The sequence below is a fragment of the Octopus sinensis genome, linkage group LG3 (assembly GCF_006345805.1).
Source record: "Octopus sinensis linkage group LG3, ASM634580v1, whole genome shotgun sequence".
NCBI classification, from domain to species: domain Eukaryota; kingdom Metazoa; phylum Mollusca; class Cephalopoda; order Octopoda; family Octopodidae; genus Octopus; species Octopus sinensis.
Genome location: NC_042999.1, coordinates 35571305 through 35586761, shown reverse-complemented (window position 1 = coordinate 35586761; position 15457 = coordinate 35571305). Strand labels below are relative to the sequence as shown.

The 15457-nt window shown below is 39.1% G+C and overlaps 1 protein-coding gene across 2 annotated transcripts in view; it reads left to right on the top strand.

Moving 5' to 3' along the window:
• LOC115209394 (steroidogenic acute regulatory protein-like) overlaps positions 1-15457 on the top strand; it is an 80347-nt gene that overhangs the window by 42852 nt on the left and 22038 nt on the right. For both annotated transcript variants that reach the window (XM_029777784.2, XM_029777785.2), the window contains exons 3-6: positions 1005-1152; positions 6055-6135; positions 9326-9403; positions 11548-11601. In XM_029777784.2, coding sequence (XP_029633644.1) covers positions 1005-1152; positions 6055-6135; positions 9326-9403; positions 11548-11601 — 361 coding nt within the window. The remainder of the gene's footprint in view (positions 1-1004; positions 1153-6054; positions 6136-9325; positions 9404-11547; positions 11602-15457) is intronic.

The following is a 15457-nucleotide window of genomic DNA, read 5'->3' as shown; positions in this document are numbered from 1 at the left end:
TTGTTGTTGTTGTTACTGTTGTTGCTGCTGCAAGCTGGCAGAAATGTGAGTTGGACAAAATGCTTAGTGACATTTCTCCCAGGTCTTTACATTCTGAGTTCAAGTTCCATCATGCTTGATTTTTGTCTTTCATCCTTTCATGGTCAATAAAATAAGGTATATCGATCAAATTCTAGGATTGATGTAATCAACAAACTCCCTTACCTGAAATTGCCAGCTTTCTGCCGAAACTTGAAAGAATCATTATGAGTAGAATGTCCAAACAATTACTTTGTAGTATTTGATCATGTGACTTCACATTTCTTGTCTAAATTATATCAGTTTTTGTTTGTTTTTTTTTTCTTTTGTTTTTCATCTTATCAGTGATTATGAATTAGGTCCCAGTCAAAGATGACAACTCAACTTAAAATATATAGCCTTGTGTTTACAAGTATAAAGTACATCAACACCCAGCATTCACATTGTTAAGAAAATTGACACCCATTAATAACACTTTGTCGATATATTTATGCTACATGAAACATAAATGTATGGTCGAAATCCAGTGTAATAATTGCTTCTAATGTAGGCACATGGCCTGACATTTTGAGAGCAGGAAGTTGATCAGTGTTATTGACCCCTGTACGTGATTGATATTTTTATCTTATCAACTCTCGAGGGATGACAAACAAGCGAGGTTGACCTCGGCAGGATTTACACTCAGAATATAACGAGCCAAAACGAATACAGCAAGGCATTTTGTCCAACATGTTAACAATTCGCTGAAATTTTATGGTAGCAGGCCAGTTGATTTCATCTTCATTATCAACAATACTTAATTGGTACTTATTTCATTGATCCCAGAAAAATGACACCACCAAGCTGACCTCAGTGGAATTTGAACTCACAACACAAAGCTAGAAGAAATAGCACTAACATTTTGTCTAGCATGTTAACGATTCTGCCAGCTTGCCAACTCTGAGTTCAGTAATTATAATGGCTAATTCAAAAATGTTTTCTTCCAGTATGTCTAATTTTGCAACTACCAGTGTCGAAGCTGAAGTTGGGGCCGAGGGACCTGATGGCAAAATGTCTCCCGTCAGACGTACCTTCTGTTTGATTGCAACATTTGACATCATCTTTACAGTTGTCATTTGGATAATATACACTCAGGTATGTTCCTATTTCATATTTTTATATTTAAAAACTATGACTTATCACTGTTATTTATGTTTCATGTATGTGTGTGTGTTGTATATATGTACGAGTATATATATATATATGTGTGTGTGTGTGTATACAGGTGATATATACATGTGTGTGTGTGTGTGTGTGTATATATATACATATGTGTGTGTGTGTATATATATAAGGCGGCGAGCTGGCAGAAACGTTAGCACGCCGGGCGACCTGCGTAGCCGTATTTCGTCTGTCGTTACGTTCCGAGTTCAAATTCCGCCGAGGTCGACTTTGCCTTTCATCCTTTCGGGGTCGATAAATTAAGTACCAGTTACGCACTGGGGTCGATATAATCGACTTAATCCCTTTGTCTGTCCTTGTTTGTCCCCTCCATGTTTAGCCCCTTGTGGGTAGTAAAGAAATATATATATATATACACACACACATATACACTTATATATGTTCTTCCGCCCCTTTAATTTTCTTTATAGTTTTTACTCTGTGTAAGTTGAACCTGTTACTATTAATATCTATATATTTATACTTAAAAATTCCTCATCTGAAAGTCTCCACCTTTTGCTTTCTCACATTTTGCAAATATATATATATATATATATATCAGAAATATTAAATTTCTAAATATCTCATAGAGATATGTATGGTGGTGGAGTGATAGAGTGGTTGTATATTGTCAACTTAACGTGACAGTCCTGTAAGGGAATTACACCACTGCTGTTTAGCCCTAGGAAGCATCAATATGTCAAGGCTGACAGGAAGCGTCGATGCTTCCTAGGGCTAAACAGCGGTGGTGTAATTCCCTTACAGGACTGTCACGTTAAGTTGACAGTATACAACCACTCTCTCTCTCTCTCTCTCTCTCTCTCTATATATATATATATATATATAATATATATATATATATATCAGAAATATTAAATTTCTAAATATCTCATAGAGATATGTATGGTGGTGGAGTGATAGAGTGGTTGTATATTGTCAACTTAACGTGACAGTCCTGTAAGGGAATTACACCACTGCTGTTTAGCCCTAGGAAGCATCAATATGTCAAGGCTGACAGGAAGCGTCGATGCTTCCTAGGGCTAAACAGCGGTGGTGTAATTCCCTTACAGGACTGTCACGTTAAGTTGACAGTATACAACCACTCTCTCTCTCTCTCTCTCTCTCTCTCTCTCTACATATATATATATATATATAAAATGGAAAACAAAACAATAAATTGAACAATTATAAATTCAATTCTGGGTGTTAAAATTGAGCTATATTTCTTGGCTGTAAATTGTTGTGGCTGTGTGGTAAGTAGCATGCTTACCACCCACATGGTTCTAGGTTCAATCCCACTGTGTGGCACCTTGGGCAAGTGTCTTCTACTATAGCCTCAGACTGACCAACTGAAAGAAGCCCGCCGTATATATGTGTGTCTGTGTGTTTCTGTGTCTGTGTTTGTTCCCCCCAACATCACTTGACAGTCGATACTGGTGTGTTTGCGTCCCTGTAACTTTGCAGTTCGGCAAAAGAGACCAATAAAATAAGTACTAGGCTTACAAAGAATAAGTCCTGGGGCCAATTTGTTCGACTAAAGGCAGTGCTCCAGCATGGCCACAGCCAAATGACTGAAACAAGTAAAAGAGAGTATATATATATATATATATATAAAGGGAAAGTTTACGAAAATAAACAAAAGACAAAGGCAGGTGGAGTACAAACAAACAAATGTATTAGTATAGCGCTCAGGAATAGAAAAAGTCTTTTATGTTTCGAGCCTACGCTCTTCTACAGAAAGATACACAGAAAAAAACAAGGAGAGAAAAAAAATGTGTTGTAGTAGCTAACGATCTATCATGGCGTCTAATTTCAGACAGAATGGTCAGGCAGGAGAGGGGAAGTAGGGGAGATAACAAGGTCAAGATGACCTCCAATACAAAGGAGCCCCCAACACAAAGGTGCATGTGTGTATAAGAGTATGCATGTGTAGGTGTAAAGATGTAGGGATGGGTGTGTGGGTGGTGTGTTGTGATGTGATGTGTAATGTTGGTGGGGAGGTGGGGGAGGTGAGAGTGGGGAAAGCACAGGTGGGGTGTGGGTTCGGCTGGGGGTTAGGGTAGAGTGGGGTTGTGGGTAGGTAGAGGTGAGGTATGTGTGGGATAGGGGTGATGTATGTGGGGGAGGGTGGGGTGGGAAGGTGGAGTAGGGGTGGGTGGATGGGTTTATGGGGGAGGGGTGTTGTGGGTATGTGAGGAGAGAAGAGAGGGGGAGGAGGAGGGAGGGGGAGAGAAGGAGAGTGAGAGAGCAGAGAGAAAGAAAGAAGGGAGAAGAGAGTAGGGGAAAAGAGGGAAGAAGGGGAAAGAGAGTAGGAGTGAAAAGATGTAGGAGGGAAGAGAAGTAGGTGTCTGGGAGGAGGTTAGATGAAAAGGGGAGGAGAGTTGAGCCCAATGGCGTAAAAGAGTGAAGAGAGAAGATTAATCCCTGTTCACGGCACAGGCGGGAGTCTGGATGGCCTCTGTGCAAGGACAATCCGAACACAGACAGGTGTTGCAAGGAGTGACCGGTGGAGCAGAAATGGCGTGAGACTGGGATGTCATTGCCGAGGCGGATGTCTCGCAGGTGTTCCGCGAACCGGTCAGCCAAGCGGCGTCCCGTTTGTCTGATGTACAGGGAATGGCAGAAAGAGCAGGAAATGCAATAGATGATATTGCTGAAGGTGCAGGTGAAGGAGTTGATGATGCGATAGGGTCAACGATGGGTGCCGGTGAGGAGGGTGGTGTTGGAGAGGTATGGGCAAGTGCGGCAGCGTGGGCGGGAGCAGGGGAACGAACCATGTTGGGAGGTAGAGTTGGGGAAGAAGCTGTGGACCAAGAGGTCTTGTAGGTTATGGGCTCGTTTGAAGGAGGGGAGGGGTCGGTTAGGAAAGATGTGTGAAGTGGACAGGTCGGACTGGAGATGCCGGAAAGCTTGAAGAATGGTGCGTTGGAGAGGTAGGGTGGTGGGGTGGTAAGTGAGGGGAAAAGGGAGGCAGGAGACTGCAGGGCAGGTTCGGGGGGGGGAGAGAGCAGATGCACGGTCTATGGAACATGCTCTGGCAAGGGCGGTATGGATAGTGGTGAGGGGGTATCCACGTAGGATGAAGTGGCAAGCCATGAGTTGAGACTGAGTCTCAGAAACATGGTCGTCATTACAGAGCCTACATAGATGGAGGAATTGGGAATAGGGGATGGAAAGCTTGGTGTGTTTGGGGTGGGAGGAGGAGAAGTTTAGGTATGAGTGTGAGTCTATGTGTTTGTAGTGAATGAAGGTGGTAAGAGTGGAGTGATGAATGCTGACCGAAATGCCAAGAAAGGAGACAGAGGTGTTGGAGATAGTGCAGGTGAAGTGGAGGGCAGGATGGAAGGATTTAACGAAAGAGAGGAAGGAGTCTAGATGTATAAAGGGAAAATAAGTGAATAAAATATATAAGTAAAAATATATGTAGGATGTTACAGTTGCAGTTCCATTATCCAAGGAAAATGCTATGCAGAATGGGTAGAAATGCTTCTTGTCCTTGGTATGTAGATTCCGATAGTTTTTCCCTCTAGTTAACTCTCTCATATCGTCTCTGATGAAGGGATATCCCTGATGTCCCAGAAACAGCTGTAAGACTATCTTCCTTTTTATAAATGTCCTATAAATTCTACACAGCATTGGCTTTGTTGTCTCATTTTATTTAACATATACATGCTCACACAAGACCCGCATTAGACTCCTCACTCATATTGTTATTGAACCAAGAGTCTAACTACAGTCCTCCCATAGCACTTACATAGCCTTACCTGCCATCTTGGGTCTTCTTAATACCAATACTTTTCATATATATATATATATATATCGCCATGATAGATCGGTAGCCACTACACACATTTTTTTTCTCTCCTTGTTTTTTTCTGTGTCCCTTTCTGTAGAAGAGCGTAGGCTCGAAACGTAAAAGACTTTTTCAATTCCTGAGCGTTATACTAATGCATCTGTTTGTTTTCTACACCACCTGTTTTCGTCTTTTGTTTTTTCGTGGACTCTCTCTATATATATTATATATATACACACATACATACATACATACATACATACATACATACATACATACATACATACATACACACATATACACACAGACACACACATACAGGTGCTGGCATAGTTTCGGTTTCAATCCAACTGCATGGCAGCTTGGGTGAGTGTGTTCTACTATAGCCCAGGGCTATAGTAGGAGACATCTTGGTGTTAAAATTGACCTGTTTTTGGCTGTAAATTTTGGCCTGAAGAATCTGTCTTGTATGCTGGAAAATAAAGTATATCTTATAGATGCAAATTGGTCTATCTAATGTACTGGAGTCCTTAGCAATAGCAGTGGACAACCTGTATCTCCATAGATAGATAAAATGAGTACTCAGTTAATAATGAAACCAACACAAGACCGAAACTAATTTGACTTATAACATCTTAAAATTACCAGTAATTTAGTTAATATCTGTAAATTGCTATTTTCCTACTTTGGTTACTAATATGCCTACAATTCTAATTGAAGTTTTACTGTACTAGGGAAAACTACAAGGCCTATCATATAAACACGCCTGTTGCTATGGGGGTGCACTGAACATCACTGCCTCCAATGGTGCACTCTCAGATTTAGAAAATACAGTTTACAAAAATCTTTCCCCAGTTCAAATTAGTGCCCACCCAGAATATTCTAAAGCACCCCAGGCAACAGAGTTTGGTGACAGGCCTGCATATAATATTTCAATTTTCTACTTAAACTCTATAAATTGACTCCCTTTTTAACTCTGTATCTGACACTTTGTATAATAAATGTATGATAAATTTTTATTTTTTCTCTCTTCTCTGTTTTAGATATTAAGTGCAAGTAAGACTGACTCGTATAAAAATGAAGTCTTAAACTATGATATTCATTATTCTATGTTTGATATAGTAGTGAGTATCTATATTTTAATCTTATTTATTTGTTTTTCTTTCTCTAATCTATGTGTGTATGTATGTATACTGATAGTCTTGAAAAATCAATGTGCATTGAAATTACAAAATATTAACCCATGACATATTTGTTCAAATATATGGCTACAGTGGCGAACTGGTGTTCGTGCCAGAGCAGCTAACTGGCATTCGTGCCAGTGGCACGTAAAAAGCACCATTCGAGCGTGATCATTACCAGTGTTTCCTTACTGGCACTTGTGCTGGTGTGCAGGTGGCACGTAAAAAAAAAACATGAATTTTTCGTGGCAGTTGCCAGTACCGCCTAACTGGCCCTCATGCCGGTGGCATGCAAAAGCACCCACTACGCTCTCGGAGTAGTTAGCGTTAGGAAGGGCATCCAGCTGTAGAAACTCTGCCAGATCAAGATTGGAGCCTGGTGCAGCCATCTGGTTTGCTAGCCCTCAGTCAAAATCGTCCAACCCATGCTAGGATGGAAAGCGAACGTTAAATGATGATGATGATATACAAAATTTGTGTGTGTGTAGTAAGAAGTTTGTTTTCCAACCACATGGTTTTGGGTTCAGCCAGTACAGAGTGGTTTGTCAACATTACCGTATATAGTAGGGCGATGAGCTGGCAGAAACATTAGCTTGCCATGTAAAATGTTTAGCAGCATTTTTGTCTGTCTTTTTACATTCTCAGTTCAAATTCCACCAAGGTCAACTTTGCCATTCATCTTTTTGAGGTTGATAAAATAAGCACCAGTGAAGAACTGGGATCAATCTAATCGATTATCCCCTCCCCCAAATTTCTGGCCTTGTGCCTATAGTAAAAAAGAATTATTATTATTATTTTTAGAGGGTGGCGAGCTGGCAGAATCATTAGCATGCTGGTTAAAATTCTTAGCAGCATTTCATCTGCCTTTATGTTCTCAGTTCAAATTCCGCCAAGGTCACTTTGCCTTTCGTCCATTCAGGGTCGATAAAATAAGTACCAGTTGAGCACCGGGGTTGATGCAGTCGATTTAACCCCTCCTCTAAACTTAATGATCTTGTGCCAAAATTTGAATCCAACATTACTATATATAGTTGTATAACAGTAGTACAGTATATAGTGGCAAGACAATTGTACAGTATTATAGTTCAGTAATTTCTAGTTTATTGTATAATTTAAAGTGGAAGCTGATAGACTCTGTGTCAAACGTACATTATTGTGTACACAATCTTCATCATCTTTTAATGTCCGTTGTCCATGCTGGCATGGGTTGGATGGTTTGACCAGGGCTGGTAAGCTGAGGCACTGCACCAGACTCCAGTCTGATTTGGCGTGGTTTCTATGGCTAGATGCCTTTCCTAATGCTATCTATTCCTAGAATGTAATGGGTGCTTTTATGTGCCACCGGTATGGGTGCCAGTTGTGTGACACCAGTATCCGCCACGACTATGATTTCACTTGGCTCAATGGATCTTCTTCTCAAGCACGGCATGTTGTCAAAGGTTTCGGTCATTTGTCATTGCCTCTGTGAGACCCAACAATAAATTTAATTTGTGAAATATATTGTATAGTGAAGTCTGTCTTGTCAAATGTATTGAGGCAAAATAACTGAAGGGAAAAAAAAAACATGCAAACATTTTTATATATTACTAGCAGTATTGCCCGGCTTGTGCGTTCTATGCACACACGAATTAAGCTAAACTTGGATGAAGTTCAATCAAAATTCAATTATTTTGGTTTTAAAATCAAGCATTTAATGCCCTCTATTTTTGCGCTTATGTGTTCCATTTCCTCAATAGGAAGTACGTAGAAGCGTTTCATAAATTTTTGTTGATCAAATAATTGCATTGTTGAATTATTCTTTTAGATCAGTATTTCTTAACGGGGATTTCAGGGGAGAGTTTCAGGGAGTCGCTGGCGATGTATCGTGATGATCAAAAATTCGGCCTGCTAAAATTTGGTTAAAGTGATTCAAACTGCAGACTCAACACAAAATGGTCACATTTAATTCAAAGCGTTAAAAATGTTATGAAAACAATTGGTATGTGTTCACAAAGTCCAAACAGTTAATACGAAAAAACCCTCCAGGCTACATCCCAAAAATTCATTTCTTTGCCGAATTTCTACAATGTTTACGGCGATTCGTTTTTATATCTTGATTTTTTATTTTTCATGCAATTTACGCATGCTTGCACGCGTGGTGAACACAGTTCACGTCAAACAGCTGACTGAGTAAAGTTCACTATTCAATGCATGGGATAAGGCCTAAACAAGCACATTATCGATTTTTGCACTTGTGAGATGAATTTCGGAACAGAAATAGCACAGTTCAATTTTCATTCGCCTAAACTTTAAGTGACCCATTTTTGGTGGTTCTACGATTTGTTGGCTAGGAGGAGATGTGCCGGGAAGTTAAACACACAGACACACACACAGATACACACAGACACACAAGTTGAGTTTTATATATATAGATTTTATTATTTTTTTAAGATTTGGGTTGGAGCTCATGATTGAAAGTAGCTGTTTTAGTATGTCTGTTTATTGGATAGTTAATTCTACATTCACAGCTTGGCCGGCTGGCTGGCAAGCTGGCTGGTTGGTTGGCCAGCCGGAGCGTAGAAGCCAAACAGCTTTGTGGAAACTTGGTTTTAATAAAGTAGTTTCATATCCAGTAAAATATTTCTTTCTTGTATATTTAACCCTTTAGCATTTAAACCAGCTATATCCGGCCCTATTTTATGTTCAAACTAGTCAGATCCAGCCTCTTACACCTACCTAACAATGTCATTCTAAAAGTACAGTCACATCATTAAAGTCTCAGAGGTATGAGATAATGAATGATAAATTAAAAACGATGTGAATGAATAAGTTTTACATTCGACAGAATAATCTGAATACTAAAGGATTAAAGCTAAAAACCAAAGAAAGAAGGTTAAAGCATCAACAGAACAGGCACAAAACTGCAATACAGGATGTAGTTGTACTAATGATTATCAAAGTGTGGTACATAGTAGAATGTTGCTGGTACATAGTAGAATGTTGTTCTTTGCAATTCAGTTAAATGCATGCATGTGTTCACATATATGCAAATACACATACTTCTGTTTGCTTACATGCATACATATACACATACACAGCTACACATAGAATTTTGTTTACCATTAACCTCTCTGTCTTTTCTCTCCAAATCAAGATGTCTGCTGCTGTACGCTTTGTGCTGCTGATTTTAGCATATGCATTATTCCGCATCCGACACTGGTGGATGGTTGCTGTAAGTTCAACTTTTTTTTTCTTTTTGATTTCTTCTTTTCTCTCTTTAACTGAGCATTTGACAAGAAGAAACTGAAAGATTAAGTGCCAAGCTTAAAATAGTAAGTGCTGTGGGCAATTTTTTCAACTAAACCCTTCAAGACAGTACCCCACCATGGCCACAGTTTAAAGTCTGAAACAAGTGAAAAAAATGTTTTTTGAATATTTCCAATATTCTCTGAGAACATGTTTGGCCATGGAGCAATATTACCCTTCTTAGAAAGAGGTAAGGATTGACAACAGGTAGGGCATCCAGCCATAGAAAATTTGCCTCAGTATATAAATAATGGCCCAGTGGTTAAGGCAGTGGACTCGCGGTTTCGATTCCCAGACCGGGCGTTGTGTGTGTTTATTGAGCGAAAACACCTAAAAGCTCCACGAGGCTCCGGCAGGGGGTGGTGATCCCTGCTGTACTCTTTCACCACTCTTTCTCCCACTTTCTTCTGTTGGCCTGCTCGCTTAGCCAGTGGGGTGGCGTCGTACGAAGGCTAAAACAATACGAACGCATTGTGACCAGCGATGTGTAGCAACATCTGATGGTCTGGTCAGTCACGTGATATAAATAATGTAAGGCTAAAGAAAAAAATTGTATAAGGAGATGACAATAAGTGACTTGACTGCCTTAACAGTTGTTTTGGGTCTGGATATGAGCTTTATGAATATAGGAAGAAAACTTTGGAACACTGTTGGAAACATAAGCAACCGGGTTTAGTTGGACACAAAGTAATTAGCGTTATTTATCTAACCCATACTTGTCATGAGAATTACTGTGAAATGTGTTTTGCATAGAATCTGTGGCATGAAAAAGCACCCAGTACACTGTGAAGTGGTAGTGCCAGTGCTACAAAAAAAGTACCCAGTACACTCTATACAGTGGTTGGCATTAGGAAGGGCATCCAGCCATAGAAACCATGCCAGAGATGACATTGGAGATCAACACGGCCCTGCAGCTTGCTGGCTCCCTCTCAAACCATCCAAACCATGTCAGTAGGGAAAGTGGACATTAAATGATAATAATGATGATGAGCTTTTATCACTTAATAAAAGGGAAGGGCATTGCCTATGAACTTCTAAAGGGCTGCTGACATGGGTGCTAGAGGAAAAGGGAAGTATTATCAAACTGGCAACATGGTCTGAATGGTTGAACTCCTCAACTAAAATAAGCCCCCAATGTCGAGGTGGTGGTAGGAATCTGAGTGATGGATTAAGTCTGTTGCTTAACCCTTTAGCATTCAGATTACGCTGTCAAATGTAAAGCCTGTTTAATTACATTGTTTAAAATTAATTGTACAGCATCTTGTAACTCTGAGATTTTGATGATGTCCCTGTTTATTTTTAGAATGACTTTGTAGGGTAGGTGTGAGAGGTCAGAGCTGGCTGGTTTGAGCATAAAACAGGAAGACAATTTTGGCCTGATATGGCTGGTTTAAACACTAAAGGGTTAAGTAGGCTATAGTGGGATTTGAACTCAAAATACAGAACCAGATCGAATGCTACTAGGCACCCTGTCCAATGTACTAATGATTCTGTCAGCCCGCCACTGTTGACCAGTATTTATTTTACCAATTCTGGAAGGATGAAAGACAATGTTGATCTTAGTGTGATTTAATCTCAGAATGCAAGGAATTAGAGTAAATGTTGAATCCACTAATGACCCACACTACACAATTAAATTTTACATCTAATGTCACTTCATACGACATACTCTGTGTTGCACACATCAAGCCATATCTGTTACACCTTATATTAAACCGTCATATATACAATTCACATGCTAACACAATTGTATGTGCTACATTAAGCCCTGTGTGTGCATCTTGTACTAAATCTCTATACAATTCACAAATTAACAGAGTTGTATTTTATTCCCAGTGAGATCATTAATTAACTGCTACATGTCACTACATGTTACATCAATCTCTACAGACCTCTTACGTTATGTCATATCAGTCCACACAGGCATCCCTTATATCTTGCTACATTAGCCTCTCACACCTAAGTTGCACCTTACTGCCCATAACATTACAGTCCATAGTTACATCTTACACACAGTGTTGGTTCTTATCAGTTTTATAAAATAAACTGTAATATATCTTCCTTTTTCAGATTGCAACTTTTCTGACGTGTACATTTCTTATTGCAAAATGTCTGGTGTTTGATGTAAGTATAACTTAATGCTAGATTTATTAGTGTGCTACACCTTTGTTTCTTTCTTCCTTTTTTCCTCCTCCTTCTACTTCTTTTTTTTTGCTCTTGCTGAGTCAAAAGAAAGGACCATACCCATCACGACCCTCAACGCAGCCCTTGCAGCTGGTGGGTGGAAGGAAGATGGTATTCTCAAACCAGAGACCAAACTCACTCAAATACTTGCAGCAGAGTGAACTCTGCTAAAGGTACCCAAGAAGCAGGGTCCAAGTGGGCAATGGATTATGTTTACTACACAAGTTGACAGGATTGAACTCAAACTGCAAAGAAATAGGACATGTACTATAAGACATCCTATTATCCAATGCTCTAATGTTTATGCTGACCACTGCTCTAGACATGTACTTTATCTTTTAACTTAGGAAGGAAAGGACAAAAGGCAAAGATAATCACCTTGGTAAAGCCAATTCATTCACTACTCTTAGGACTACCAATTCACAAATATTTCCCAAACATCTGAAGCAACAACCAGGGTGACTCCAAATCCTAATGGACTTCTCTTACCACGTCATGTTTCAACCTTGCATGACATGTAGTTTTCATTTTTTCCTCAAACTGACTGCGCTACATTAACAGTGCTACATCAGCATGGATTGCATCATTTGTGATGAATTACTTTTTTGATGACACAAATATACAATTATTATAAGTGCTGAGGACTGATGTGCTGGCAGTGTTAATTTTTGATATGATATACTGGCATGACTCTGTGGTTAAGAAATTCAGTTCACAACCAAATGGTTTGAGCTTCAGCCCCATGGCATGGATGTGAGTGAATTTGTTAGACAGAAACTGATCAGTGTCATTGCACAAAACTGTCAGCTCTTGAATCAATCTGTAACTTCTACCAATTTATAGTAAATACACACACACACACTAGGTTGGAAAGAAAGTCTTCTCACATTTCAAGATGGGTAAGAAACAAATGATGTTGATTTATTTAATCAAGATACTATTTCCCTTCATTATTCTGTAGGCACGGGCATGGCTGTGTGGTTAGGGAGCTTGCTTCCTAAGTACATGGTTTCGGGTTCAGTCCCACTGCGTGGCACTTTGGGTAGGTGTCTTCCGCTATAGCCCCGAGCCGACCGGAGCTTTGTGATTGAATTCGGTAGCTGGAAGTTACTGCCGTGTGTGTATGTGTGCGTATAGCTGCTCAGTGCCTCTCCGAAAGAGAGAGAGGGAGAGAGAGAGAGATTGATTACATAATGACATCTATCTGACAAATTGTTGATTTCCCTGGGCATAAATTTCCTCAGGTTTCAAAACAAAGAAACTATAAATAACATTGCAATGATCTGAAGAGATGATAGTCAGATGGAGCAAGGCCAAGAGAGTAAGGAGGCTTAGGTAAAAGCTTCCTTATTCAGCCCTTGATTTTTCCCTGAGTGACCTAATCAATATATGGTCTTGCCTTATTGTGTAAAAGCAACATCCCCATTACAATTGACTAACGATGTGTACTTTACTTGCATTGTTTGTGCATTGCTTCCAGTTGACAAAAATATTTCTCCACATTAAAAATTTCAGTTTGGTTTTACACTTCATAAAGGACAACATTCTTCATATCCTATCAAACACAGAAACAGGATTTTGTATCTCAGGGTTAATTTTGGTTTGGGGATGGACTCACCTTTTTCATTGGTTGTTATCCATTATTGTTTTTGATGGATATGATTACATAAAATCCAATTATCATCATTTGCAATGATTCTACCTGGGAAAAGTCTGATAGCAAGCCTACTCTTCCATGACCAGCAGAGGTCCCTGATTAAGCTAGGCAGTCAGATGATCAGATGATAAGGCACTTGTGCAGTTTGCTTTGGATTTTCCTCAACTAAGATTTTCAAAAGCACAGTATTATTAGAATTTGGACATTGTAATTGTCTGCAAGAGAAGAATTTCTCAAGCAAAACTGGCCAAACCATTGTTGGCGTGTCTGGACACTGGAAGCATCATTTCCATAGATAGAACAAATATTTCTTGCCACTTCTATTAGTGAATTCATACTGCATGCTGTGTCTGGTATAGGTGAATCCAAACACATTTTAAAAAGGTGAAATTGATGTAAATTTAGTCATTATGACATAAAGTAATCTGTCAAGAAAAAAAAAACATTAGAAAGTAAAGGCACAGGAGTGGCTGTGTGGTAAGTAGCTTGTTTACCAACCACATGGTTCCGGGTTCAGTCCCACTGCGTGGAACCTTGGGCAAGTGTCTTCTACTATAGCCTCGGGCCGACCAAAGCCTTGTGAGTGGATTTGGTAGACGGAAACTGAAAGAAGCCCGTCATATATATGTATATATATATATATATATATATATATATATATGCGTTTGTGTGTCTGTGTTTGTCCCCCTAGCATTGCTTGACAACCGATGCTGGTGTGTTTATGTCCCCGTTACTTAGCAGTTCGGCAAAAGAGACCGATAGAATAAGTACTGGGCTTACAAAAGAATAAGTCCCGGGGTCGATTTGCTCGATTAAAGGCGGTGCTCCAGCATGGCCACAGTCAAATGACTGAAACAAGAAAAAGAGTAACAGAGTAAAGAGTAAAAATACTTATTGTACTGTAAGTGTTGAAAAGTTACCTTTAAAGTGATCATGTTAAGAAATGTGACAGAACTTCCGCTCTAACCTAATGTGTGTGTGCATGCATGCACATTTGCAGGCATCGTTGTGTGGTTAAGAGGTTTGCTTCCCAACCACACAGTTCCAGTAGCAGTCCATTGCACCTGGTGCAATTTTCTTCCACTTAGCTCCAGTGTAACTAGAGCCTTATGAGTGGATTTGGTAGATAGATATGCTTGGCATTTCAACTTTCTACATCTCCCTTCACATTTCAGTTTTGTATATCACTCTAAATCATGGATGTTTTAATTTTAGACATAAAAAAAGTCAATACTTGTACTTCACTTGGTTTCAGTTAGGACTTTCCTATACCCAGTTCACCTCTCCCTAGTATTTGTCGCCTCTCTCTACAATCATTCTTACTATCAAGGCACTTTTATAGACCTTTGTCGTCTTTCTTTTTCTCTAGTACACTCCTGTCAATCAACTTTGACTGATAACTTTTGCATTTAGTCTACTGACTTCTGTATCTGTTACTTTTTTCCTTTTCTTTTGCAGATCCTTTATCCCCACCATTACCCACTTTCCTCCCACTCTCTTCTCACTCCTCCTTTTCACTACATCCACACTTGCCTTATCAACAGATGGCCTCTATCTTAAACATTAGTTTCTACTTCATTTCCTTCCATTCTAGTGTATATCTTAGACTTCCAATTCATTTTCTATTGATTGCTGACCAAGATTAGGCTACCTGCTTATACTTGTAGAGATTGTCTTCTCATACTCTCTAGAATGAATTTTCTGCATTTAGTGTTGAATATTTCTTCTCTTCAGGATAACCTAACACACCTTACTTTGTGCTTTTTATACAGAGTTTAGTATCTTTATATACATCACTGATTAAAGATCATTCTCTTATCTACGTAATCTACATAAAAAGTTCAACGAGACTAATAATACTCTATGTCAGCAAAAACTATCAAAGTTCACAAATTTAAACAAGTTTGTATGTGTTGTACGTGATGAGAACACAAGTTGTTATGTTTCATACAAAGCCTTTCTTCAGAGAAAGAGCAAAAGAGGGGGAGAGTTATTCTATTAAACAAGTGTCTAATAAACTGATATTATATATATATATATATATATTATATATATATATATATATATATTATATAATAATAATAATAATAATATAATATGAGGGAATATTATTCCAAACTTACAGGGAAAATTCAATTT